Raw genomic sequence first — 22,900 nt, forward strand, 5'->3', positions numbered from 1 at the left:
GGGTGTCAGAGGGCAGAGTTCAGTATGGAGACAGCTGTAGGGAAAAAGCTGTTCGTGAGTCTGCTGGTCCTTGTCCAGAGGCTCCTGAAGCGCCTCCCGTAGGGCAAGAGGTTAAACAGTCTGTGGTCAGGGTGAAAGGAGTCCTTAAGAATGCTGTGAACTTGACGTAGAGACAGCATTTTCTCTGGATGTCCTCAATAGCAGGAAGTGGTGTCCCTGTGATGCGTTGGGCAGTTTTCACCACCCTCTGCAGTGCCTTGCGGTCGGCCACTGAGCAGTTCCCATACCAGACTGTGATGCAACTGGTCAGGATGGTCGATTGGACCACGGTAGAAGTTCACAAGGATGGTTGAAGACAGCTGGTTCTTCTTCAGTGTCCTGAGGAAGAAGAAGAGGCACTGGTGAGTCTTCTTGACCTGGCTGGATGTGTTTGTGGTCCAGGACAGTTTCTCCGAGATGGTGGTTCACAGGAACTTGAAGCTGGAGACACATTCAACAACCATCCCGTTAATGCGGATGGGGTCACGCATGCTTTCTTTTTTCTTCCTGAAGTCCACAATGAGCTCCTTTGTCTTACTGATGTTGAGGAGCAGGTTATTGTCAGCGTACCATGTGGCCAGGAGCTGTAACTCCTCCCTGTAGGCAGTCTCATTATTGTCTCTGATGAGGCCAATCACTGTGGTGTCATCTGCAAACTGGATGATAGAGTTGGATCCATGCACAGGCTTGCAGTCATGGGTGTAGAGGGAGTAGAGGAATGGGCTCAGCACACAGCCCTGTGGTACGCCGGTGTTGAGTGTGATGGTGGTGGAGCAGGTGTGGCCTAACCGAACATGCTGAGGTCTGTTGGTCAGAAAGTCCATAATCCAGTTGCAGAGGGAGGTGTCAATGTCCACATTTACAAGTTTTGTGGTCAGCTTGGAGGGAATGACAAACAACATCCGTATGTGTTGTTATTGTCCACGTGTGTGAGTACCGAGTGCTACACTGTGCATACAGCCTCCTCTGTGCTCCTATTGTTACAGTAGGCAAATTGGTGTGGGTCCAGTCTGGGTGGGAGGCCGCCCTTGAGGTGTGCTAGGACCAGTCGCTCAAAGCACTTCATAACAATAGGTATTGTAACAATAGGTAACAAAAAATAAATAAAGAATGAGCATTAATTGCATTCATGAATGTTCGAAATTAATCGCTCTTTTAAGTCGGATCTGAGATTGGATTGATTCGGTTTACCAAGTTCTATAAAATAGATGGCTAATCCTCGAGTTTTTCCATATACTTTGAAAACATATTTTATATGAAAGAAAACCACATTCTACAGATTTATGAATGGGGGGGGGGGGGGGATCAAGGTGGTGAGAACCAAAAACAGAACTGAACTAATTTTTTATGCCTCGAGTCTTCTATATTCTCAGTGAGTCATGAATCATTTGATTCGTTAAAAATTAGCGCAAACGCCATGCCTCTGTCGACTTTATGTCAGTGGCCTAATGTTTGTTTGGTCGAAAATAGCTAACAACAAAAGATTATTGTTTAGCATTCCTTGTGTATGCAGTTTCGAACATTAGGCTATGCCTTTTTAATTACACAAATAATAATAATAATGATAAAAGGCTAATAATAATAATAGTATTAATAGCCTAATGATAATAATTTATTTGTGCATAGCACTTTTTAATAAGGAGAAATGAGAGCGCCTGATTGGAGCCTTGCACATGACACGCAAGGTAAAAGTAGGCTAAATCATCTCTCGATTTATAAACTGTCCGCACGATTTACTTGTTCCATCGATTTGCTAAATTGTGTACACGATTTATAAACCGAGAAAACTAATTAGTAAATTGTGCATACGATTTTTTCTCTTGCATGGCATGTGCGGGGCTCCAGAAGAAGAAAAAAACATTCATAAATACATACATAAAACATAACATAAAGAGGCTTACATCTAGTTAAATACAAATTAATAAAGCATAAAATAAATGCACAAACTAAGGAAAAACTTGATACGAAATGTTGTGAATCACAAAAAATATTATAACTGTTCTTCACCGTTAATTTGCATATGTCAGATTGACAAATTAAATTCGCCTAAATTCACTAAATACGGTCTCCCGTATGCAGTAAATGTGAATAGCTAGAGATGCAGTACAAAGAGGTTTGCGTTATGCGCATCGTCCCGCCTCGCCTCGCGCAGCTGGAGCTCCTCTGATCAGACACACACACACACACACACACACTGCACAGACAGCAGCCGCTCTCTGATCACACACACACTGCACAGACACCAGCCGCTCTGTCAACATGTTTCTGCTCGGATTCAGCCTGTGCCTGGCCATCGTCCATGGAATTGTCCCCGAGATATCTAAAACAGACTTGGACATCATTGCAAACATGGAAACACATGTAGAAGAAGGACAAACGACCATGAGCAATATGTTTAAAAAGGTGGAGGAACTGACGGAGGACACGCAGCAGAAGCTGGAGGACGCGGTGCAGCAGGTTTTTGCTTTAAAATACATACCAGTTATTGTTCTTCACTTATGAATATCTCTCAGAGTAGATCTGGGGAATTATTTTAAACATCTCTCATAACTAATAGCGTTTGAGTTTTAGCATCACTGGCTGCAGCACATGCCAAATCTGTGCAGTTTTCCTAAAAATGATCCATCAAAGCTTAATTAGATGCTCATCTCTTTCTAAATTGATATATTAGAAAGCAGAGTGAAATTTCCATATAAGCTGATACTGACTAATATTGTTATGACCAATAAGGATTAATTTCATAACCTTAAACTACACTTTTTCATACCACCTGTGCATACCATTGTTAGGTGTTATTCTTCAGGGACCTCCCAAATTTGCCATTGTTCATCATCGGTAAAATCGGTATGTGTTTAATATGGTCAAATCTAAAGTGGTTTATCATTTAATATTACTGATTAAACCTTTAGACAGTTCCCACTGTGAGGGAGCTCATTATGAAGTTATGAAGGAGTCACATTATAAAGAATTATAAAGATGTGCAAATCATAAAATACTTTAGTTCTTGCAATGTCCAGAACTAGGACAGTCTATAAAATTATTTTGTAAATCCCACTGACTCAGTTATCAAGAACTGAAAAAGTTATGGAAATTCATTGGTTCACAAGTTGCAGAAACCTTTACATCAATGAAGGTGATTTTTAAGGGTCAGTTCATGTAGAAATAGCTCATTTGATAGCTGGGAAATTGTACTTATTGCAGCATTTCCTTACTCTCTCTCTTTCTCTCTCTCTCTCTCTCTCTCTCTCTCTCAGATAGACAATGAGACAGCAAAATCCAGCCTCCATCCACACAATGTCTCTTCAAATCTCCAAAATTACAGCAGTATTGAAATCATAGCTGGGAATCAATCCGTTTATACTGCTGAGAGAATCAATAAGGTGGGTAAAGAGCTTTTGCCTGGTTCGGTGAGGCAGTTTAAATACAGTTATATGACTCTCCACAATACTTCATTCTGATTGGTCAAATCATTTGGCATAATGACCACTTAAAGCTTTAAGGTTTGCAAACTCAAAACCTTTGCTGAAAATTTTGTCCTTAAATCTGCAGTGTACCAAAGACCGTCTCAAAAACACGGTTTGAACGGGGTTTGAATCTTGTCAACTCATGGGGCTGGGCTTTTCATATCATTAGCTTTCTTAAAACCAGAACACAGGTTGTGTAGCATTAGCAACACATCATTAGCTGTTCATTATTAGTTACAAATGAAATCAATGTCCAACATTGTACTTTAAGTTACTTAAAATGTATTACCTTTCTGATAGATGGACTTGAAGATGACTGTAGCTATAATTAATTCTTTCTCTTCTTTAGAATCAGATTCTGGTTCATACATCATATGAATGAATCCCATATTGCCACTTGCCATTGTGTAGCATTTATCACTGTAGTTAACTGAGTGAAAATAGGCAGATTTGAACTGCTGAGATCGAGTGGAGGCGGGGACTTATTTGTATATTCATGTATTAATGTTTACTAAGTGAGGTAAAGATGTAGAATTATATTAATGCCATTTTAATGCATACATTTTTTTTTCACAAATGGTTCTAAACATAGTTCTCCAGTTTCCTCTCACATATTAAAAGTATAACTCATTATTTTGAGTACATTTATTCATTAATGTGTTGTGAAATAAGTGGGATAATGTACAATCTGAATGTATTTAAAATGAATGTACAGTCAAATTAAATGCATGACAATATGTGTCTAAATTAATTTCTGTGTTTTTACTCCCAGACAACGGACAATTCAACCGAAGATACAAACTTGACAACCATACAACCCAGAGATAAAGAGAACAGCATTGATCACGTAAGCTGTCTGTCGTCCGTCTATCTTCTTGTCTCTGTCTACTTGTGTCTTAAAATCCTGGTATTTATCTGCCACAGCCAAAACCCTTTTATTTGCACACATCTTCTCAAAGACGTCAGGAGTAGTAGTAGTGTTCGGGAAGAGGAATAGGCCAACTCTTCGTCAGCTTTAATTTCCCGTCTGACTGAAATAAGGCTGTCTGCTGTGTATTGACCTGCTCTTCTAGATGGCAGGGCTCTGGGTCTGAGGTGGCAGTTCAGCTGACAAGGCAAGATAACGGCAGATAATCGACGGATCTCGTCTACGTATCGTCTTTAGGGATGCATTTGACATTTTAGATCCTCTTAATTCCAGTCGTCCAGGAAGATCAGACAAAGAAGCCAAAAGCACAAGCCAGTTTGTAGTTTATAGGTCACATAAAATCACATGAATGATGATTTGCTAGTCAGTTGCATGTGCTATGAGAGGGAGGGACATTTGTTCTAGACAGCATTTGATTGGACAAGAATCTGTGCAGTGCAGGATGAGTCATGAATATTTTAGTCTAGGTTTTCCAGGTGTTTTTCAATTTAAATTTGTATTTTTGCCAAAATAAACTTTTAGGAGTGTACTAACCTATAGACAACAAAACAGATATTGACTAAAATCACAGTTGGTCCTTAAAGAGACATCTCAAAATTAAAAAGTTAATTATTCTCTCACTCTTGTGCAATTTCAATGTCTTTTTTTCTTCAGTGGAAGTATAATAGAAGATAATTTGAGATTTTATTTTCTTCACAATGGTAACTAGAATGGTTTAGTTACCAACATTCTGCTAAATATCTTCTGTGTTCTGCAAAAGAAAGAAAGTCGTACAGGTTTGGAATGACATGAGGGTGAGTAAATGTAACAGCAGGGGATCTTTACCTGTATAATTGATATTGTCCTAAGCAACTGCTTTCCTAGATATGATAATTCAGTCATTCTCCAGTTGCTTCTCACATACTAAAAGGACAACTCATTATTCTGAGTACATTTATTCATTAATGCGTTAAGTAATAAGTGGGATGTCACATAACATTAAATGCATGGCAATATATGTGTCTAAATTAATTTCTGTGTTTTTACTCCCAGACAACGGTCAATTCAACCAAAGATACAAACAACATGACAACCATACAACCCAGAGATAAAGAGAACAGCATTGATCATGTAAGCTGTCTGTCTGTCTGTCCGTCCATCTTTTTTGTCTCTCTGTCTATTTGTGGTATTTATCTGCCACAGCCAAAACCCTTTTATTTGCACACATCTTCTCAAAGACGTCAGGAGTAGTAGTAGTGTTTGGGAAGAGGAATAGGCCTACTCTTCGTGAGCTTTAATTTCCCGTCTGACTGAAATAAGGTCAGACAAAGAAGCCAAAAGCACAAGCCAGTTTGTAGTTCATTGGTCAGTTTATTGAACCCTTTGAAAAAATTTAAACAAAATGAAAAATAAAAAAAGGTCTAGATGATAGACATAAAATCACATGAACGATGATTTGCTAGTCAGTTGCAGGTATGAGAGGGAGGGACATTTGTTGTAGACAGCATTTGATTGGACAATAATCTGTGCAGTTCAGGATGAGTCATGAATATTTTGGTCTAGTTTTTCAAGATGATGTTTTTCCATTTTAAATATGTGTATTTAGCAAAATAAAATAAAAGAAAGTCGTACAGGTTTGGAATGACATGAGGGTGAGTAAATGACAGAATTTAAATTTTTGAATAGACTGTCGCTATATGAGTCCGATTTATAATAATATAATTGCAGTGATTGTATTTAATATGTTAAAATCACTCATTTGATTCTTCTAAAGGTAACGGAAGGAATTACTTTTTCTTTGTTAAAAATTTATGAACCAGGATGAAAAAGGAGGGAAATGGAGCATTAAAGGGTTAGTTCACCCAAAAATTCAAATCATGTCATTAATGACAACTATAACGACTTTATTTAAAATAGACCGAAATGTATTTTCGCTGCTTCAGCAAATTCTAACTGACCCTCTGATGTCACATGGACTACTTTGATGATGTTTTTCTTACCTTTCTGGACATGGACAGTAGACCGTACACACAGCTTCAATGGAGGGACAGATAGCTCTCGGACTAAATCTAAAATATCTTAAACTGTGTTCCAAAGATAAACGGAGGTCTTACGGGTTAGTCATTAATGACATCATATACATTTTTGGCTGAACTAACCCAAAATCCTGTGAATGTTGTTTCCACTCTGTGAAGTGCAGCTATGCTATTGATTTGTTCCTCACATAAATGTGTGGGTTATGACTGTTACGTTAGTTCACAAGGTCTTGAATGTTGTTGTTTTCTTCTGTCTCTCAGGACTGTATCATTGATGAAGACTGCGAGAAGGGCAGCTACTGTCTCTATGAAACACAGGGCTCGAGGTGTCTGCCCTGCAAACACACTGATGCGGTAAGCGCTGTCAAATTTCACAGACCAGGCACATGTGAAGTACACTTGACCTCTGCTGTTATCCAGTAAGAGATCAAGTTAACATGTTAGGTGTTCAGCCTAGTCCGTAGTTAGTTTCATGTGCTCATTATTTTCTACTTTCTCTGGGTCTCTGCACAAATATAATACACAGTAATGTTTTCCAATAACATGATGCAACGGAGTCTGCATTGTGACTGCATTGCAGTACGAGTGCACCTGGAATCTGATATGCCGAAGCGTTCCTCCTTTGGGTTTCACATCAAAGTGCGCAGATTGCTAAATATGAGCAGTGTCTCCAGCTCAAGATAGGACATATTGAGTTCACCTCGCGGCCCAGGAAGTAGGGTAGCCAACTAAGCAGAATACAGATGTGCATTACTCTCGCAGGATATTGTTGAAGCAGATTCGAACACCCAGTTTCTGCTTATTAGAGAGCCTCGCTAAGGCTTTGAACAAACATAAACATTGGAGGCCTGCAGAGATGAATGACACAAGAATATTAAAGAATGACTTATTTATTGGTTCTTTTTGGCGAATCGATAAACATACAGCATGTCCTGAGGAATCTGATTCAACAAATTACTTCAGAATGAATCAGTAGCATAAAGTACAACCCGTAAAGTTAGATTTGCTGATATCGCTACTGAATGATTCTTTTGAGCCAGTACTTTTGACTTAATCAGTAGCATACAGTGTAACCTGCATAGATTGATTTGCTAATGAATGACGCATTTGAGCTTTTCCTTTTTAATGAATCAATTACATACAGTGCAGCCAGTGGAAGAATCCGATTCTCACACTTATGACTCTTAATAGCCATTTTTAAATGTTTCAATAGCACACAATTGCAATGGAAACAAATTTCTGAACAAATGACTCATGTGAGACAATACTTTTTAATGAATTAATAGCATACCGCAGAACCAGTGGAGTCTGAATCCTAAATGATTCTTATGAACCAGGTCTATTTAGTGAACCAACTGCATACAGCCAAAGTCCTATGGTGTATACAATAGAGTCCAATTCCTGAATGAATGACACCCATGAGCCATTTTTTTAAGTGAATCAGTAGCACACATTGCAACCAGTCGAAATACAGAATGAATGAGTTTTGAGTCAGATTATTTTAATGAATCATAACAATTATGAATCAGCTAGTGTGGTTAACCAACTGATTCACATACTGAACCACAAGTTTATATTTTTGTCTTGTCTTTTACAAGAATTATTTCACATTTCGGAGATGTTTCTGAGATCAGAACACTAGAGCAAATTCCGGCACTAATGTTTATAAGGGCTAAGTCTGTTTACGTCTAGTCTTAAATATACTGTTAACTTTGATCATTTGAAGAATGAAGTGGTCTGAAGAGTAATTTCCATAGTCCGTGTTCTTGAGATGCATTGCTGTGCATCAGTGTCCTGAAAGAACCAATTGTTTGATTCAAGATAAGCATGAATTATGTGTACTGGAATCATTTGAGCCGTCTCAACCCATTGTATGTTCTGCATCCCCCCTCAGACATGCACCAAGGATGAGGAATGCTGTGCGGGACAGCTGTGTGTGTGGGGTCAGTGTGCAAACAACACAAAGGGAGAAGCAGGAACTATCTGTCAGTTCCAAAGGGACTGTAAGGAGGACTTCTGCTGTGCCTTCCATAAAGGTATAATTAACTTGCATCAAATGAGCACGTTACATTATCTGTTAAACATCTTGATCTCAACCTGCTGAATAGTGCATATTGTTAACTATTTGTTTTCAATTTTCAGCCCTGCTGTTACCAGTGTGCATCTCTAAGCCAATAGAACGTGAGCGTTGCATCATTGCAGCCAATCACCTGATGGAGCTGCTGTCATGGGATTTTAAGGGGGAGGGTGCTCAAGAGCACTGCCCATGTGCCGGTGATCTGCAGTGCCAACATCTTGGGTAAGAAGCCATCCTCTCCTGGCTGTTTCCACTTAACATGACATAAATATGTACATATTTAAATATTATATATGAATATTTATGAACTACCAGTCAAAAGCATAAATATTTTTTTTTCATCATTTATTTGATTTAAAAACAGTAATATTGTGAAGTATTATTACTATTTGAAAGGAACTTTTTTATTTCGATGTATTTTAAAATGTAATTTATTCAGATGATGCACAGCTGAATAGTCAACATCATTACTCCAGTCTTCAGTGGCACACGATCCTTCAGAAATCATTATAATATGCTGATATCATAATGTAAACTATATAAATTCTAGTTTTTAGTGATCAACTTCTTTTATGTGCACCGTTTTAGATAGAAATTTTAAACAAAGTTCAAAAAAGCTTGGGATTTTTAAGAGCTTTTTTTAAAAAAAAGAAACGAATAGTTCTATTTAGCAAAACTTAAACAGCTAAAAAGACATTTATAATCTTAAAAAAAAAATACTAGTTCAAATAAATGCTTTATATTCATCATAGAATCCTGAACAAATGTAGCAGTTTCTACAAAAATATTAAGCCGCAGAGTTTTTCAACATTGAGCTGCAAATCATTGTATTCGAATGATTTCTGAAAGATCATGTGACACTGAAAGATTCAACTTTGCATCACATGAATCACAATTATTTTCCATATTACTGTAGTTTTTCCGGTATTTTTCATAAAAAGCTTTTTTTGACTTCATGAAATAATATATGAACTATTAAAATTAAATGGCGATCACTCTCTTTGTCAGACGAGGTGCACTGTGCCTGAAGAGTCAGAACTCCAGCGAGGAGGAGCTCGCCGACACACTCTACTCTGAGATTGACTACATCATCTAGTGAGATGAAGAGAAGCTAAGCTGCTGAAACAGACATGAACGCTTCATCACCACTCCAAAGCTTTGTAGGAAACGCCTTCATTATAATCACCCAAACAGTAGTGAATGTGCCAGAATCTAAAGACCGTTCACACTGACAGCGATTTGAAAGTATCAAGCTGCCCTGGAAGTCATGCATTTCTAAAGAAAGTTGGCGATTTGAAGGGACACAAGTGATGGTTGGAGACATGCAACAGTAAAATGTTAGATACTGTAGTTGAGCGAGCAACTTTGATTCATGCGCCTTTTCATAGGATGATGATGTGTTTAATTGGATTTGTGATCAGATTTTCAGCAGTAATATTTGGGCATCCAGCAGGTCAAATCATTGTCAGTGTGAACAGCCCTCAAGTGTTGAAGCTCAACTGTGAAGTCTGAGCATTGGAAAGAAGCACTTATTATTAATGTACAGTATTAATGCTTTAGGAATACATCAGGCAGCAAAATGGAAAGAGGAAAACTCAGTTGAGAGCCAATCCATCTTAGTTTAGTGTAGCAGTGACGCACCTATACAAGAAACTTATTGTAATTTACCCATGTAATGAACACAAACTTGCTCCAGAAAATAAAAGGTTGAAAAACATGTTGTTTATCATCTTTTTATATATGTGATTTGAACCAAAGTTTAGACTTTTTTAAATTTGTTAAAATGTGTAAAGGTGTGGTCACATTTACTGTTGTTTGTCAAATTCTTCACAGACAAAATCCAGTCATGATTTTTTTTCCCCTAAAGATTGCTAATGGTGACTTCACCTTAAAAGAGTAGGTTTAAAATGTAATGTCAGTTGGAGATCTTTCGCAGACTAAATGCATCCATTACAATAGGAATTCATCCATGCAATTGTTAATTTTGCACAAGGGCAAAGATTTCCCATTGCAGATTTCACAAATGTGAATCTGCCCATTGCCCAACAGAAAGCCACTTAGTTTGAAAGTGACTTATTTTTTAGCTGTGCTTTATATATTGCTATACTTGACAACAGACTATGGACATTTTATAAATGAAATGGCGTTAATGTGTCCACACCTTAAGACTACGCAAACACCACCAGAACATGAGAAATTATTGCTATTTATGAATGAACCATTTCTGCAGCTTAAAGGGACAATTCACCCAAAATTAAAATAATTGTCTCACCCTCAAGTTGTTCTGAAGATTTTAGAATTTCTTCTGTTGAACATTAAAGAAGATATTCCAGTAGCCATTAACATCTAGAGTATATTTTATACTAAGAAAATCAATGACTATCTTCAACTGTTTGGTAACGAACATTGAACAAAATATCTTTTACGTTCAACAGAAGAAACTACTCGAGGGTGAGTAAATGATGAAATAAAAAATGATATCCCGTTCAAAAAGACATCTTAAGGTTTTGTAGGTTATAGTATGCTAACATTGTTTGAATATAATATTTTGTATCATTTCATAAAATCAAGCAAAATTTGATTCCTTGTATAATTCTTTAAAATATGAGCTCTTCGTATACGTCAACCTGGAAGCAGGCAGACAGAGATTGATTGTTGATTTTTATTTCAGTATTGGCATGTCTACTGTGAACAGCTTGTGGCAGCATTAGGAGCCCAGGAACCCGCAGCCATTGGGTCGAGCTCCGACACTGGCGCTCCTCCAATGGGGCGTCAGCACCCTTCGCTTTCCAGCTATGCGAAAACAGCAGCAAGAAGCATTTCCACGCATGCACACACACACACACACACAAACCTGCCACATCCGAACACTCTCTGTTCACACACTGTGCAGAAATAAAAAATGAAAAAGAACACAGGACATGTCTAAATGGAAAAAGAAAAGCAGAGTACGGATCAAAAAATTAAAACACATGCCATTAAAAGTCACTCACAAGACCTAACGTTGTCATCAGTCTGTAGTGAAATAATTTACATGAAAAAAACAAAAACAAATGAATCGGGTGAACAAAGCGCACTACTTGATTCATTATTGCCCTACTCTTAAAGCCTTGCAAATTCATATGTACCAGTGTCACTAGCCCCAATAGGAAGTGTAGTGAGAGGAGGAGGGCGGAGCTCCCTACAAAGAGGGCGGAGCTTCAGCAGTCAGTGGGCAACACCCACACACAAAAGGAAGCATGAACTGCAAGAATAGAACCTCTTCAGCCAAAAATGAAGCATTTAATTTCACAACTATGTGTTAAATAAACAAAAGGAGAGATATCCCAATATTCAAGTGAGAGCATCACACCCAAAACTTCAAGTGAAAGTGTCACTACGACTGGAGTCGATCGAAGAGCCTCTATGCAATGGAAAATGAGCAGTGCTGTCACCCCTGCGGGCGCTCGGAGGTGGCTGGATACGTTACGCGCTGTGCTCGAGTACTGAATAGACTCAGGATGATGGACGCTGAGAACGAGAGAATTCGATGCGTTCGATCACATCTCAGAATCAGAGAGTGAGTGATGGACAAACAGCAAATGAAGAACGACGGGACAAAAATCAATGGAGATGGTGCACTGAGAGTGCAAACAGGTGAAAGAAATAAAGAGGGCGATAAAATATCTCTCCCAAACTGCCCCGTTTCCTCTAACGAGTGCACCCATCTCTGTATTACTAAATTGATTTATCTGAATGATATTGAACTTGAAATAGCTTTTGCACTTCCCTTTAAACTTTACAGTACAATAAACTATGGTGCACAATAGTACTCTGAGCCACGCTAATGCGTTCTGGAGCTCAAAGAAGAGAGCGTCAGCCGGACAGCACTGGTGACGTTGATTCAACGTGGGGCCCAAACGCCAGGGTCGCTGGCGAGGCAGCGCTACACTGCAGAAGGCAGGCCAGATAGAAAATAGGGAAGGATAGGTTCCTCCCCTCCTCAGTCCTGTCCAGGGTCTTTGGTGGGCCCTCCGTCTAAGTAAATTTTGAGGGCCTTCTCTTTGCGTGGGGAGTAGCTGATCCGGTGGCCCGTCTTCAGCAGGCGGCTGCTCTCCTTCTTCATCAGTTCATTGCGCTGGTCCTCAGACAGCTCCATGAGCTCCTCAGTGCTGTCCCTGCAGAGATGGGCACAGACATGCATGCTTGACTAATGACCAACAAGCAACTAGTTAATTACAGATAAAGATGACTAGTCGGTTTATCTCATCTTTAATAGCAATGTTAAGTTTTAAATTAAAGGTAGTTTTAAAGTAACTACTTTATGATATAATTTTGACTTGTGGATTTATATTAACTCTTACACGCCAGCATTTTTTTAAAAAGTTGACAGCCAATGCAAACAATTTTGATGATTTTCACAAAAAATTTATGGCCTTCAGTATATTTTTCTGTATGAATATCTGAATATGCAATACCAAAAAATGAAGATGAGGGCCTCTTCTTTTAAACAAAAAAATTATACTTAAAAATAAACTTTTATTCTAGTTTAAAGCTTTTTTTTTTTAACTCAACACTTGAATATAGGTAGGTTTCATAAAAATGTATAGTTTTGAGCAAAAAGGTGAGAAATGATAAGTATCAAAAACTACATCTGGATAATATTCAGTATGATTATTAAAGCATAAATCCAGTAAATTGCCTCCATCAATCCCTCCAAAGCTTGCACAGACATAAATCACTTCCTGGATCAACATTTTACTCCATAGCAATATGCAGTTTTCATTTATATGTAATCTATTGCTGATGCTTGCATTATTTTTAATTATTTAATTATTTTCTCCATCCTGTTCAAGTGTTTTTTTGTTCGGGAGGTTTTGTACTCGTTCAGAAGATGTGTAATGGTGCCCACCAATGTATAACAGTGAAAACACGAAAAGCTGTAAAAACTCATCTTTAGCGGAGAAGCAATGTCTACTAAAAGACGAGAAAAGAGTTAAGGTTAAAATAAATTAATATATTATTCTTTACACTTCTAAATGTATATAAATCGAAAAAGTTATGTATAACAATTAAAAATTTATAGCAATAAATCATATTAACATTTTATATTATGAAAAATAATTGACTTTATAATTCAAACAATAATTAAATATTTGCTTAACAATATCATATATGACATCATAATAATTGATAATTAATAAAAGATAAATAAAAAAGAGTTTTCACAGGACCAACTAAACTAGCCTTTTGTACAACTCACAAAATGGTTGATTTTGAAAATGTAACATTACAAAGCTGGTTGAAAAATTGGCAATTGTCTTTAACAATTAAAACCACACTGTTAAAACAGGAAAAAAATAAATCAATTAAATTAAATATAACAAAGCCATTTCATAGAACCAGCTAAACTAGTCTTTGACAATTCGCTGACTAGTTTAGTCTAAAAGTCTTGTTTTTTTGCATATAATTTCATTACTTAACTAGTAAAAACGAATAATCAAGTGTATGTGACGGGAAAGGCTTCACCTGTAGAAGATCACAGCTCCATCATCACAGATGTAGAGTGGCCAGACATTGAGGGTGGAGACTTTAGGATTCCAGTCTAAATCCTGATGGATCTCCAACACCGAAATGTCACAAGGAAAAGTTCCCCGTCCCTGTAGGAGCAACGAGACAAGGAAGGGCATCTGAAACACAACCACATCTGTAAAATGTAAATCTGATACGCAAAGCCTACTACTGTACCTTGGCAAACTCCAAGTTCTCAAGAGGAATTCCACTCAATTCACTGAGCTGAGGGAACAAAATATGACAAATATTAAACATTAAGACTCAAATGAAGAGGAAAACAAAGAATTCTAAGCCTTTTCATTCTCCACATACTTTCTCCTTGAGTTCCTCTACACTGCTGCTCTCCAGCACCACCTCATGGAAGGCCTCCAGCTTCATCTGGGCTGGGCACCAGCGACGGCTCAGAACCGCTAACTGGGACATAGACTTCATCCGCTCCGGTTCTACATGCAAGAAAGTCATTAAATGCCAAAATATACGAGGTGTTGAATATTTATGACAACTATGATGGTCTTCACCTTCAAGGACTTCGAGGAACACCTCCCAGTTACTGGAGATGTTGATGTCCTCCTCATAGACGTGATAATCCAGAAACACTGTGCCTGGGTTCTTCCAGGTCTTCTTCCTGAGTCTAAACCTGTGACACACATCTTGTTAGTATTCTGAGGCATCAGTCCTCCTGTGCTGTGAGTCAGTGCATTTAAAAGGTCAGTAGCTGCAGTGAAGCACTGAGATGTGTCACTGCAGCATGCAGAAGGTGGATGTGCGTCCAAAACTGCTGCAGCAATTCATGAGTCAGGCCTGTGACAACAACAACCATCCCATGAACAAGAAAACATGATGAATTTTCATTACATTTTCAATTAAAAAACAAACAAACATAAAATAGATCTAAAATGTAGAAGTATGCAACAGATTTAAAGTTTGCGTTCTTTTAAAGGGGTCATATGACGCTTTTTTTAAAGATCTTTATTTTGTGTATTTAGTGTAACAGAATATGTTGACATGCTTTAATGCTAAAAAAACATTATTTTTCAAATACTGTACATTATTGTAGGTCCTCTATGCCCTGGCTCTCTCAAACGCGTCATTTTCTACAAAGTCCCTCCTTCTGACAAGCGCAGTCTGCTCTGATTGGCCAACTGACCCAGTGCATTGTGATTGGTCAAACACCGCAAACATCACTAATCTGAAATGTTAATGCTCCGTTCCATTATCATGAGCTTCATCTTTCAAAATAAATGTAAAGACAGTTAATAATGTCCTTAGCTTTACCATCAGTTTGGCAAAGCCAAAAGGAAACACGTGAATGTTAACAAGCCACATGTATACAACAGTATATTTTCAGTAATCACTGTTACTCATTTCACATGCTAAAAGCTTAGCCAATCATTACAAAAGATGTACACATAGATGAAAAATCATGAATGTTTCCAGTGCCACGATATATTTTAAGTGAAATCAAAGAATGAACTGGTGTGGTGTCCAAAAAAAAAAAAAAAAAGTTCATTTCAAGAGTTCAAATGGCTAGCCAAAGCAAAAAACTGGCGAAAAAAGTTTGCTCTGATTGGTGAACACTCAAAATATCACTTCTTAGATGTGGTTAATTTTCATCCATTCAGTCAGGAAACTGCTCGTTTCAAAGCAGGGTTTTTGTTTTTGGGGGGAGGAAGGAAGGAAAATTCTCAGACAACACTGCATTGTAGGCCTGTCGCGATAGTCTATAAATCAATTAATCGTGCTATAGAAAGAAAATGAGCTCGATAATATTTTTCGGCCGCGATAATTTTTCAATTCTTATTTAAATAATGTAGCATGTCATGATGTGAAGTGGGGTTAGTCGGGCTGTCAGAAAACACCCTCTCCGAATGCACAGATGTCCCGGGAATAAATAGATAACGTCTCGCTAGAGTAAACCAGCTTTTGGGAAGCATCTCAATTGATACAGCATTGTACTTGCACAACTATTGTACTTTATTTTAATACCATGTCACATATTTTGCAAGTAACTTCGTTGCCCTTTCTGTTGACTTATCGTGACAGGCCTACTGCATTGTCTGGCAGAGCCCAATATACTCATCTTTGATGAGTATTTTGACCGTTTAGTTTTTTTTTTTTTTAAACAAAGTACTACTGGTGTCCAGATCGAAATTTAAAACCATTTCAGATAGGCATTTTCCAGACCTTTGCTGAGAAGGAAATTTAGAGACCGGGCTTTAATTGATTACCCCTGATTTGAAGCACTCTACTGTATAAAGTGGCATATAAATAAACATGACGTGACTTGACTGGAGTGCCAAATTGCAGAGCTCTGGTAAACTTATCCACATCACTGTGATCAGATGCTTTTATCTTCTGTTTTCTTACGGCTGTCAATTTGGTTGCAAAAAGCAATGAAGAACTTCACAGTTCACGTCACATCAGGGCCTTTAGAAGGACAAATATAAAATGTTTGATATGGGCTTACCTATCTACACTGAGGTCCAGTTTGCACTGGTCTTTGAGTTGAGGCAGCAACTCCTCCTTAGACTGTCGAACAGTCATGCCTTTAGCAAACACAGTGTCCAAAAGAAACTTACAGGGCTGTCAAAACAAAATTGTCTGTTTAAGAATACTTATTCCTCTGCAGAATAAACAAAATGCATTTCCAAACTCTTTGTCTCTCACCTCTGGGTCATTGACTAGCAGCTGGTACACCTTCACCCTGTATTCTCCTTTCTTCAGTGCACGTCCCAATCGAATCGTGATCTGTTCAACAGCAGAGCATACAAACAGAGCGTGGCATTTATGCATCTTTAGTGGCGCCAAATAGAATTGAGCTAGCATAGGAGAAAGTAAAGACAGAATCTCACCTTGTTGTCATCAGAGAAAGAGGAGAGCGTCTCATTGAGCCGCACACTCTCAAACTCCTGGTTGTTGGCATAAACCCGGAAGACTTTAAACTGAGTGGAGGGGACGCCAACAAACGGCTCTAGATTCTGTTTGAATGCTGCCAATGTGATCCTCTTGTCAACATGGACAAGTAAACCTGAAACATTAAAAACATTAACTTGTTTTCTTAAATGTGTGTTCAACAGAAACAGATGGTTATTTGTTTTACTGTTTGAATCTTTTTGGTTTCATCTTATATTTTGGTTTAAAATACTGATAAAAAATTCGAATTCATTAGATTTGGAACCCAAATTGTGTTTTAGGTTACCAGCCAACTGACTAGGTTTACGCAATATAGGAAACAAAAATGACACACACAATTTTTTCCCCCTGTAATATACAATACAGCAATTTTCATCTAATGACTTGAAAGGTTATATTTGGAAAAATTTAAATCAACCTAAAATGTTTAAGGCAATAAAAAATAAAATACTATCAAAAAATGTCAAATGTCTTTGTACTCGTAAACATTTTAATGGCATGCAAACCATCATCATAGGGTTATAAGATTACATAAATTCAGTAATGGAACTTAATAATATTAAATTACAATAACACTATTGTTTAGTAAAATTCAGGAATTTAATTAATATCAATAGTTTTATATTATTTCACAGCAAGCGTTAAAAAAACTGACATTTTAGCCAAAATTTTAACATTAAAACCTCAAGCTTTTATTTTGGCGGTTTGGCAAATAAATAGTGTGCTGTTATATTTTATGCATGAAAAAAAAAAAAACTTGTGACATGGCTTAATGCTACAGACAGATTGTGAAGCCAAATATATGCCCTGGTATTTAAGGCTGAAACACGGCATTGTTCATTTAAAATCAAATGCTTTCCAAGGTCACAATAATTAACAAAAGAGACATTACATTTCTGTCCTTCTCCAGATCCGTCGTCCTGAGAGTATGGCTCTGTTTTGAAGTACAGGTACTGGGCCTCAGCTTTGCTCTTGCCGTTCTCGTCGTACTCGCTGTCCGTACCAGAGTCCTCCTCGGCCGTGTCCCACGTCTCCTTCTTCCCCTCGTGTGCTTTGGAGCGCCGGCTGCTGGTGATGCTGTGCGAGTCGAGGCCGTTAGCCAGCGGGAGCGGGCCGCTGTCTGCGTTACACAGCGTGTCGCTGCTGTGGCTGGAGCTCAGGATGTCACTGTCCACAGAGCTGGTGCTGCGGTCGTTATTGACGTCAGAGTCGGAGCGCTCCTCAGAGGGGAACTGGTTCTCAGTGTCTGAGGCGGTCCGTGTGCAGTTCTCTGTCTGGGAAGGCTGCGAGGCAGCATCCGGCTCCTGTGATGGCGACTCGATAAACTCAAAGTCGCTGTGTTCTGAGCTTTTCTGACTGTCACTGGTGCTGGAGGATTGCTGCTGCTGCTGTTGTTGTAAAGAAAGATTCTTTAGCTTCTCTGTGCTCTCTTCAAGAATGGCTTCCACTGACTTCCTGCTGCCCTTCGCCCCATCAAAAGAGTCCTCAGAGTCAGCGCTAGCTTTGGGGCAACTAGTTCTGTTGGCCAAAGAGCCTGGCGACTGCTCGGGCAAGGAGACAAACAGTCTGATTGTGTTCCCGTGCCGATCCAGGAGCTTCCACAAATAAGAGTCAGTGAAAACGGCCTGATGGTCCGTTGAGTCTGAGCTCTCCACGAAAACCTGAGGACAGACAACAGCATCTCACAGAAAAGGGCTAAATTAAGACATTTTAAGGAAAATGCTGCAAAAGGCACTGGCATGCCCACGATTTGGAGGCCAATCCAAAAAGTAGGTCAGCTAAATTTGCTAAGGCAGGACTTGTAAGTATAATTTGACTTTTAGTTTACTGAAAGTATACTTCAAAGTACACGTTAACTACTAAGTAAACTAAGTATACAGCAAGCAAATAAACAGTACGTTTGATATAATTTATATGGAAACTCATGAACTACAGTTAAACTATCCCTACAGCAAAATTAAAATGGGCCAATTTAGTCCCAAGTACAATTACAAGAATACTACTAGTTCACTGATTTTTGCCTAAAATTAACTTCAGTTTTTTTTTATGTATTTCAAATATATTCAATAACAGAATGCATTGTAATGGTCCCTGAAAAAAAATCCAAAAATGTTTTATCAATAAATAAAAAAATCTACTTTGGACAAGTATTTTTTTAGTGTCATGCATTTTGCAGTTAGTGTATACAATAAGAGGGATAGTCAAATCTCTTGTATACCTTACTGGAGGAAAAATGCATAGTTGTATGCCATAGGATGCTGCCTATGAAGACAGCTAAGTTTTAGAAAAGAGCCATTAAAGTAAGTGTTATGCAACAAACCTTGTTACTCCTGAAGAAACCTTCTGCTTTCAGAGTCTTGTTGGGCACATAAAGCAGCCGTAGGTCATTGTAGCAGCGCTCTAAGACGATACGCATCGTCTCCGCACAAAGCCCAGTGGCCTAAGAAAATCACACAACCAGGTGATAAGATGTTAGATGGAAGCCAACATCTGTTTCAACAATCTTTGGCACCTTCCACAAACAGGGCACAAAAGTGTGTTTGAAACTCCTTAAAATATATATTTGGCACATGTTTGTAAAACTTAACCATTGGAGAAAAAAAAAAGAAAAAGATAAAATTAAGATAAATACATGGAAAAATATATACAGGAACAAAAAAAAAATCAAGGATTTCCGATTTTAGCTAAAAATGTGCAAAAAAAAAGTAGCTTTGGTAACTCAATCTATATATTTTTTTTATTATAACACTGCTTTATTGTTATTGTACGGGGGACTTTATACACTATAATAATTTAGTGTTGGGTAGTTTATCTAACATATCTAATCATTCTCTCTAAACAACAATGGGCACTCATTGGTTTAAAAAAAGGGGGAGGGGCACAATTTGTTACCCTATTTATGGAAATTGGCCTTTGTAAGTGAATGGAGCAGTGAATGGAGCAGTGAATCCACTCAGAAATGAGATGTTGTACCTGTGCAATGAGTTGCTTGAACTCTATAATAGTCTGGTTGAGATATGCCCTGACACTGACTGGAGCAGCAATAGACTCACTCTTCAGATCCACCACGTGGACCTTCACCATCACCTCTGCAATAAACACACAAACATTGTCAGCAGTTGATGGTGAGGTAATTTGGAAAGGATATCTGGTCAATCAGAAAATTTTAGAAATCAAAGGATTATAAAATGATGCATTAATGTTCTTTTGTTATTGGGACCTTGATTGAGTATATTGCAAATGTTCTACCCAGTAGATACCTCCAGGTTTGTAGGGCTGGAACACTTGGTCAGGCCTGCGGATCTCGAGGAGCAGGTCAAACATGTACGAAGACTTGACCCCGCCGAGCAGCAGACCCATAGGCATGTCTTCCTCTCCTTCATATGAACGTTCTAGATATTCGTGAAACTCATCGTATTTCACCAATCGGCAGCAGTCCAGTGGCACCACTCCATCAAGATCCATCAGCTGATCACCCAGAGGACAATCACAATGCACACAGACAAACACAAGGAAACAACCAGGGATAAATTAAGAGTGACTTAGACAAACTAATGCAGAGGTGAATTATAGACAACTATCCACTGGTCTTGTTCACCTTGTATGCCATTTCTGTTGCTTCTCTGAGAGTTTTGTCCTTGTGAACCTCCAGCTTATTCTCCATCATCATCATCTTCACTGGATGCATGCAGAAGAGCTTGATCTAATGAAAGAGGACAGAATAAGGCTCTATTCTAAACACAGGCTCAGCCTAGAGAGGTATTTTAGGCAGAATCCTACACATTAAGTCAGCATTTTTTTTTACCTGTTAACCTGCACCCCCATTTTAGGAATCGCAGCTGAAAATGACCTACCCAACTTAAAATTGCCCAACTAAAAATTGTCCATCATACCGAGTTGATAATGCTCAAAACTCCATGTGATCGCGTCTCTGGACCGAAGCCAATGTCTGGATCAGTCTGTGTGCACTACCACAGTTCACATGACACAACGAGAAACCAGACCTTATTTGCCCCAATCGAAAGCATATTTACACTGTCTGAATCATTCCCTATTGCCTACATTGTGCACTAGTAAACATGTAATTAGAAAGCAGACGTGTAGTAGAAAGACTGCAGAAATATAAAGTATCATTACGTTGTAAAACTCACTCCAATATGCTTTATTTACAAATTTAAAAAATATTTTTTGCAGTGCTTTGCCAAATCTTTGCCTATATTGACCCTCACCACCATAAACTTTTTTTATGGCTTTACACATTAAATGTTCGTTAAAGGGGGGGTGAAATGGTATTTCATGCATACTGAGTTTTTTACACTGTTAAAGAGTTGGATTCCCATGCTAAACATGGACAAAGTTTAAAAAATTAAGTTGTACGTTTGAAGGAGTATTTCTGTTCCAAAAATACTCCTTCGAGTTTGTCACAAGTTTCGGAAAGTTTTTTTCGAGTATGGCTCTGTGTGACGTTAGATGGAGCGGAATTTCCTTATATGGGTCCTGAGGGCACGTCTGCTGGAAGAGCGCGCGCTCCCATATAGCAGAGCAGAGAGAGCACAGACATTCACTGATCAGAGCGAGAGCGTCGCGAAATGTCACAAAAGGAGTGTGTTTTTGGTTGCCAGGGCAAGACAACCCTGCACAGATTACCCCCCCCCAAAAAACAGCATTAAGGGACCAGTGGATGGAGTTTATTTTTACAGAGCATCAACGGAGTTGTGCAAGTGTTTTTGTTTGTTTCCTGCATTTTGAAGATGCTTGTTTTACAAACAAGGCCCAGTTTGACAGCACATACAGTATTGTTCAAAATAATAGCAGTACAATGTGACTAACCAGAATAATCAAGGTTTTTCGTATATTTTTTTTATTGCTACGTGGCAAACAAGTTACCAGTAGGTTCAGTAGATTCTCAGAAAACAAATGAGACCCAGCATTCATGATATGCACGCTCTTAAGGCTGTGCAATTGGGCAATTAGTTGAATTAGTTGAAAGGGGTGTGTTCAAAAAAATAGCAGTGTGGCATTCAATCACTGAGGTCATCAATTTTGTGAAGAAACAGGTGTGAATCAGGTGGCCCCTATTTAAGGATGAAGCCAACACTTGTTGAACATGCATTTGAAAGCTGAGGAAAATGGGTCGTTCAAGACATTGTTCAGAAGAACAGCGTACTTTGATTAAAAAGTTGATTAGAGAGGGGAAAACCTATAAAGAGGTGCAAAAAATGATAGGCTGTTCAGCTAAAATGATCTCCAATGCCTTAAAATGGAGAGCAAAACCAGAGAGACGTGGAAGAAAACGGAAGACAACCATCAAAATGGATAGAAGAATAACCAGAATGGCAAAGGCTCAGCCAATGATCACCTCCAGGATGATCAAAGACAGTCTGGAGTTACCTGTAAGTACTGTGACAGTTAGAAGACGTCTGTGTGAAGCTAATCTATTTTCAAGAATCCCCCGCAAAGTCCCTCTGTTAAAAAAAAGGCATGTGCAGAAGAGGTTACAATTTGCCAAAGAACACATCAACTGGCCTAAAGAGAAATGGAGGAACATTTTGTGGACTGATGAGAGTAAAATTGTTCTTTTTGGGTCCAAGGGCCACAGGCAGTTTGTGAGACGACCCCCAAACTCTGAATTTAAGCCACAGTACACAGTGAAGACAGTGAAGCATGGAGGTGCAAGCATCATGATATGGGCATGTTTCTCCTACTATGGTGTTGGGCCTATTTATCGCATACCAGGGATCATGGATCAGTTTGCATATGTTAAAATACTTGAAGAGGTCATGTTGCCCTATGCTGAAGAGGACATGCCCTTGAAATGGTTGTTTCAACAAGACAATGACCCAAAACACACTAGTAAACGGGCAAAGTCTTGGTTCCAAACCAACAAAATTAATGTTATGGAGTGGCCAGC

The 22,900-nt window shown here is 38.5% G+C and overlaps 2 protein-coding genes across 3 annotated transcripts in view; one reads left to right on the forward strand and one right to left on the reverse strand.

Annotated features, from left to right (window-relative positions):
- Positions 1 to 2,199: 2,199 nt before the first annotated feature.
- Positions 2,200 to 10,240, forward strand: dkk3a (dickkopf WNT signaling pathway inhibitor 3a). The gene is made up of 8 exons (XM_026268464.1): positions 2,200 to 2,496; positions 3,294 to 3,419; positions 4,276 to 4,350; positions 5,464 to 5,541; positions 6,708 to 6,800; positions 8,341 to 8,482; positions 8,589 to 8,745; positions 9,532 to 10,240. The coding sequence occupies exons 1-8, from the start codon at positions 2,299 to 2,301 to the stop codon at positions 9,617 to 9,619; spliced, it is 957 nt and encodes a 318-aa protein (XP_026124249.1). The 5' UTR covers positions 2,200 to 2,298; the 3' UTR covers positions 9,620 to 10,240.
- A 931-nt stretch (positions 10,241 to 11,171) lies between these two features.
- Positions 11,172 to 22,900, reverse strand: part of usp47 (ubiquitin specific peptidase 47) — a 34,809-nt gene continuing 23,080 nt past the window's right edge. For both annotated transcript variants that reach the window (XM_026268463.1, XM_026268462.1), the window contains 13 exons: positions 20,588 to 20,692; positions 20,250 to 20,457; positions 19,963 to 20,078; positions 19,310 to 19,429; positions 17,882 to 18,650; positions 16,929 to 17,104; positions 16,744 to 16,824; positions 16,544 to 16,659; positions 14,595 to 14,713; positions 14,389 to 14,519; positions 14,251 to 14,298; positions 14,032 to 14,162; positions 11,172 to 12,680 (listed from right to left, as the gene is read on the reverse strand). In XM_026268463.1, coding sequence (XP_026124248.1) covers positions 12,506 to 12,680; positions 14,032 to 14,162; positions 14,251 to 14,298; positions 14,389 to 14,519; positions 14,595 to 14,713; positions 16,544 to 16,659; positions 16,744 to 16,824; positions 16,929 to 17,104; positions 17,882 to 18,650; positions 19,310 to 19,429; positions 19,963 to 20,078; positions 20,250 to 20,457; positions 20,588 to 20,692 — 2,295 coding nt within the window. In that variant the 3' untranslated portion in view covers positions 11,172 to 12,505. The remainder of the gene's footprint in view (positions 12,681 to 14,031; positions 14,163 to 14,250; positions 14,299 to 14,388; positions 14,520 to 14,594; positions 14,714 to 16,543; positions 16,660 to 16,743; positions 16,825 to 16,928; positions 17,105 to 17,881; positions 18,651 to 19,309; positions 19,430 to 19,962; positions 20,079 to 20,249; positions 20,458 to 20,587; positions 20,693 to 22,900) is intronic.

Source organism: Carassius auratus, chromosome 7 (genome assembly GCF_003368295.1).
Source record: "Carassius auratus strain Wakin chromosome 7, ASM336829v1, whole genome shotgun sequence".
Lineage (NCBI taxonomy): Eukaryota > Metazoa > Chordata > Actinopteri > Cypriniformes > Cyprinidae > Carassius > Carassius auratus.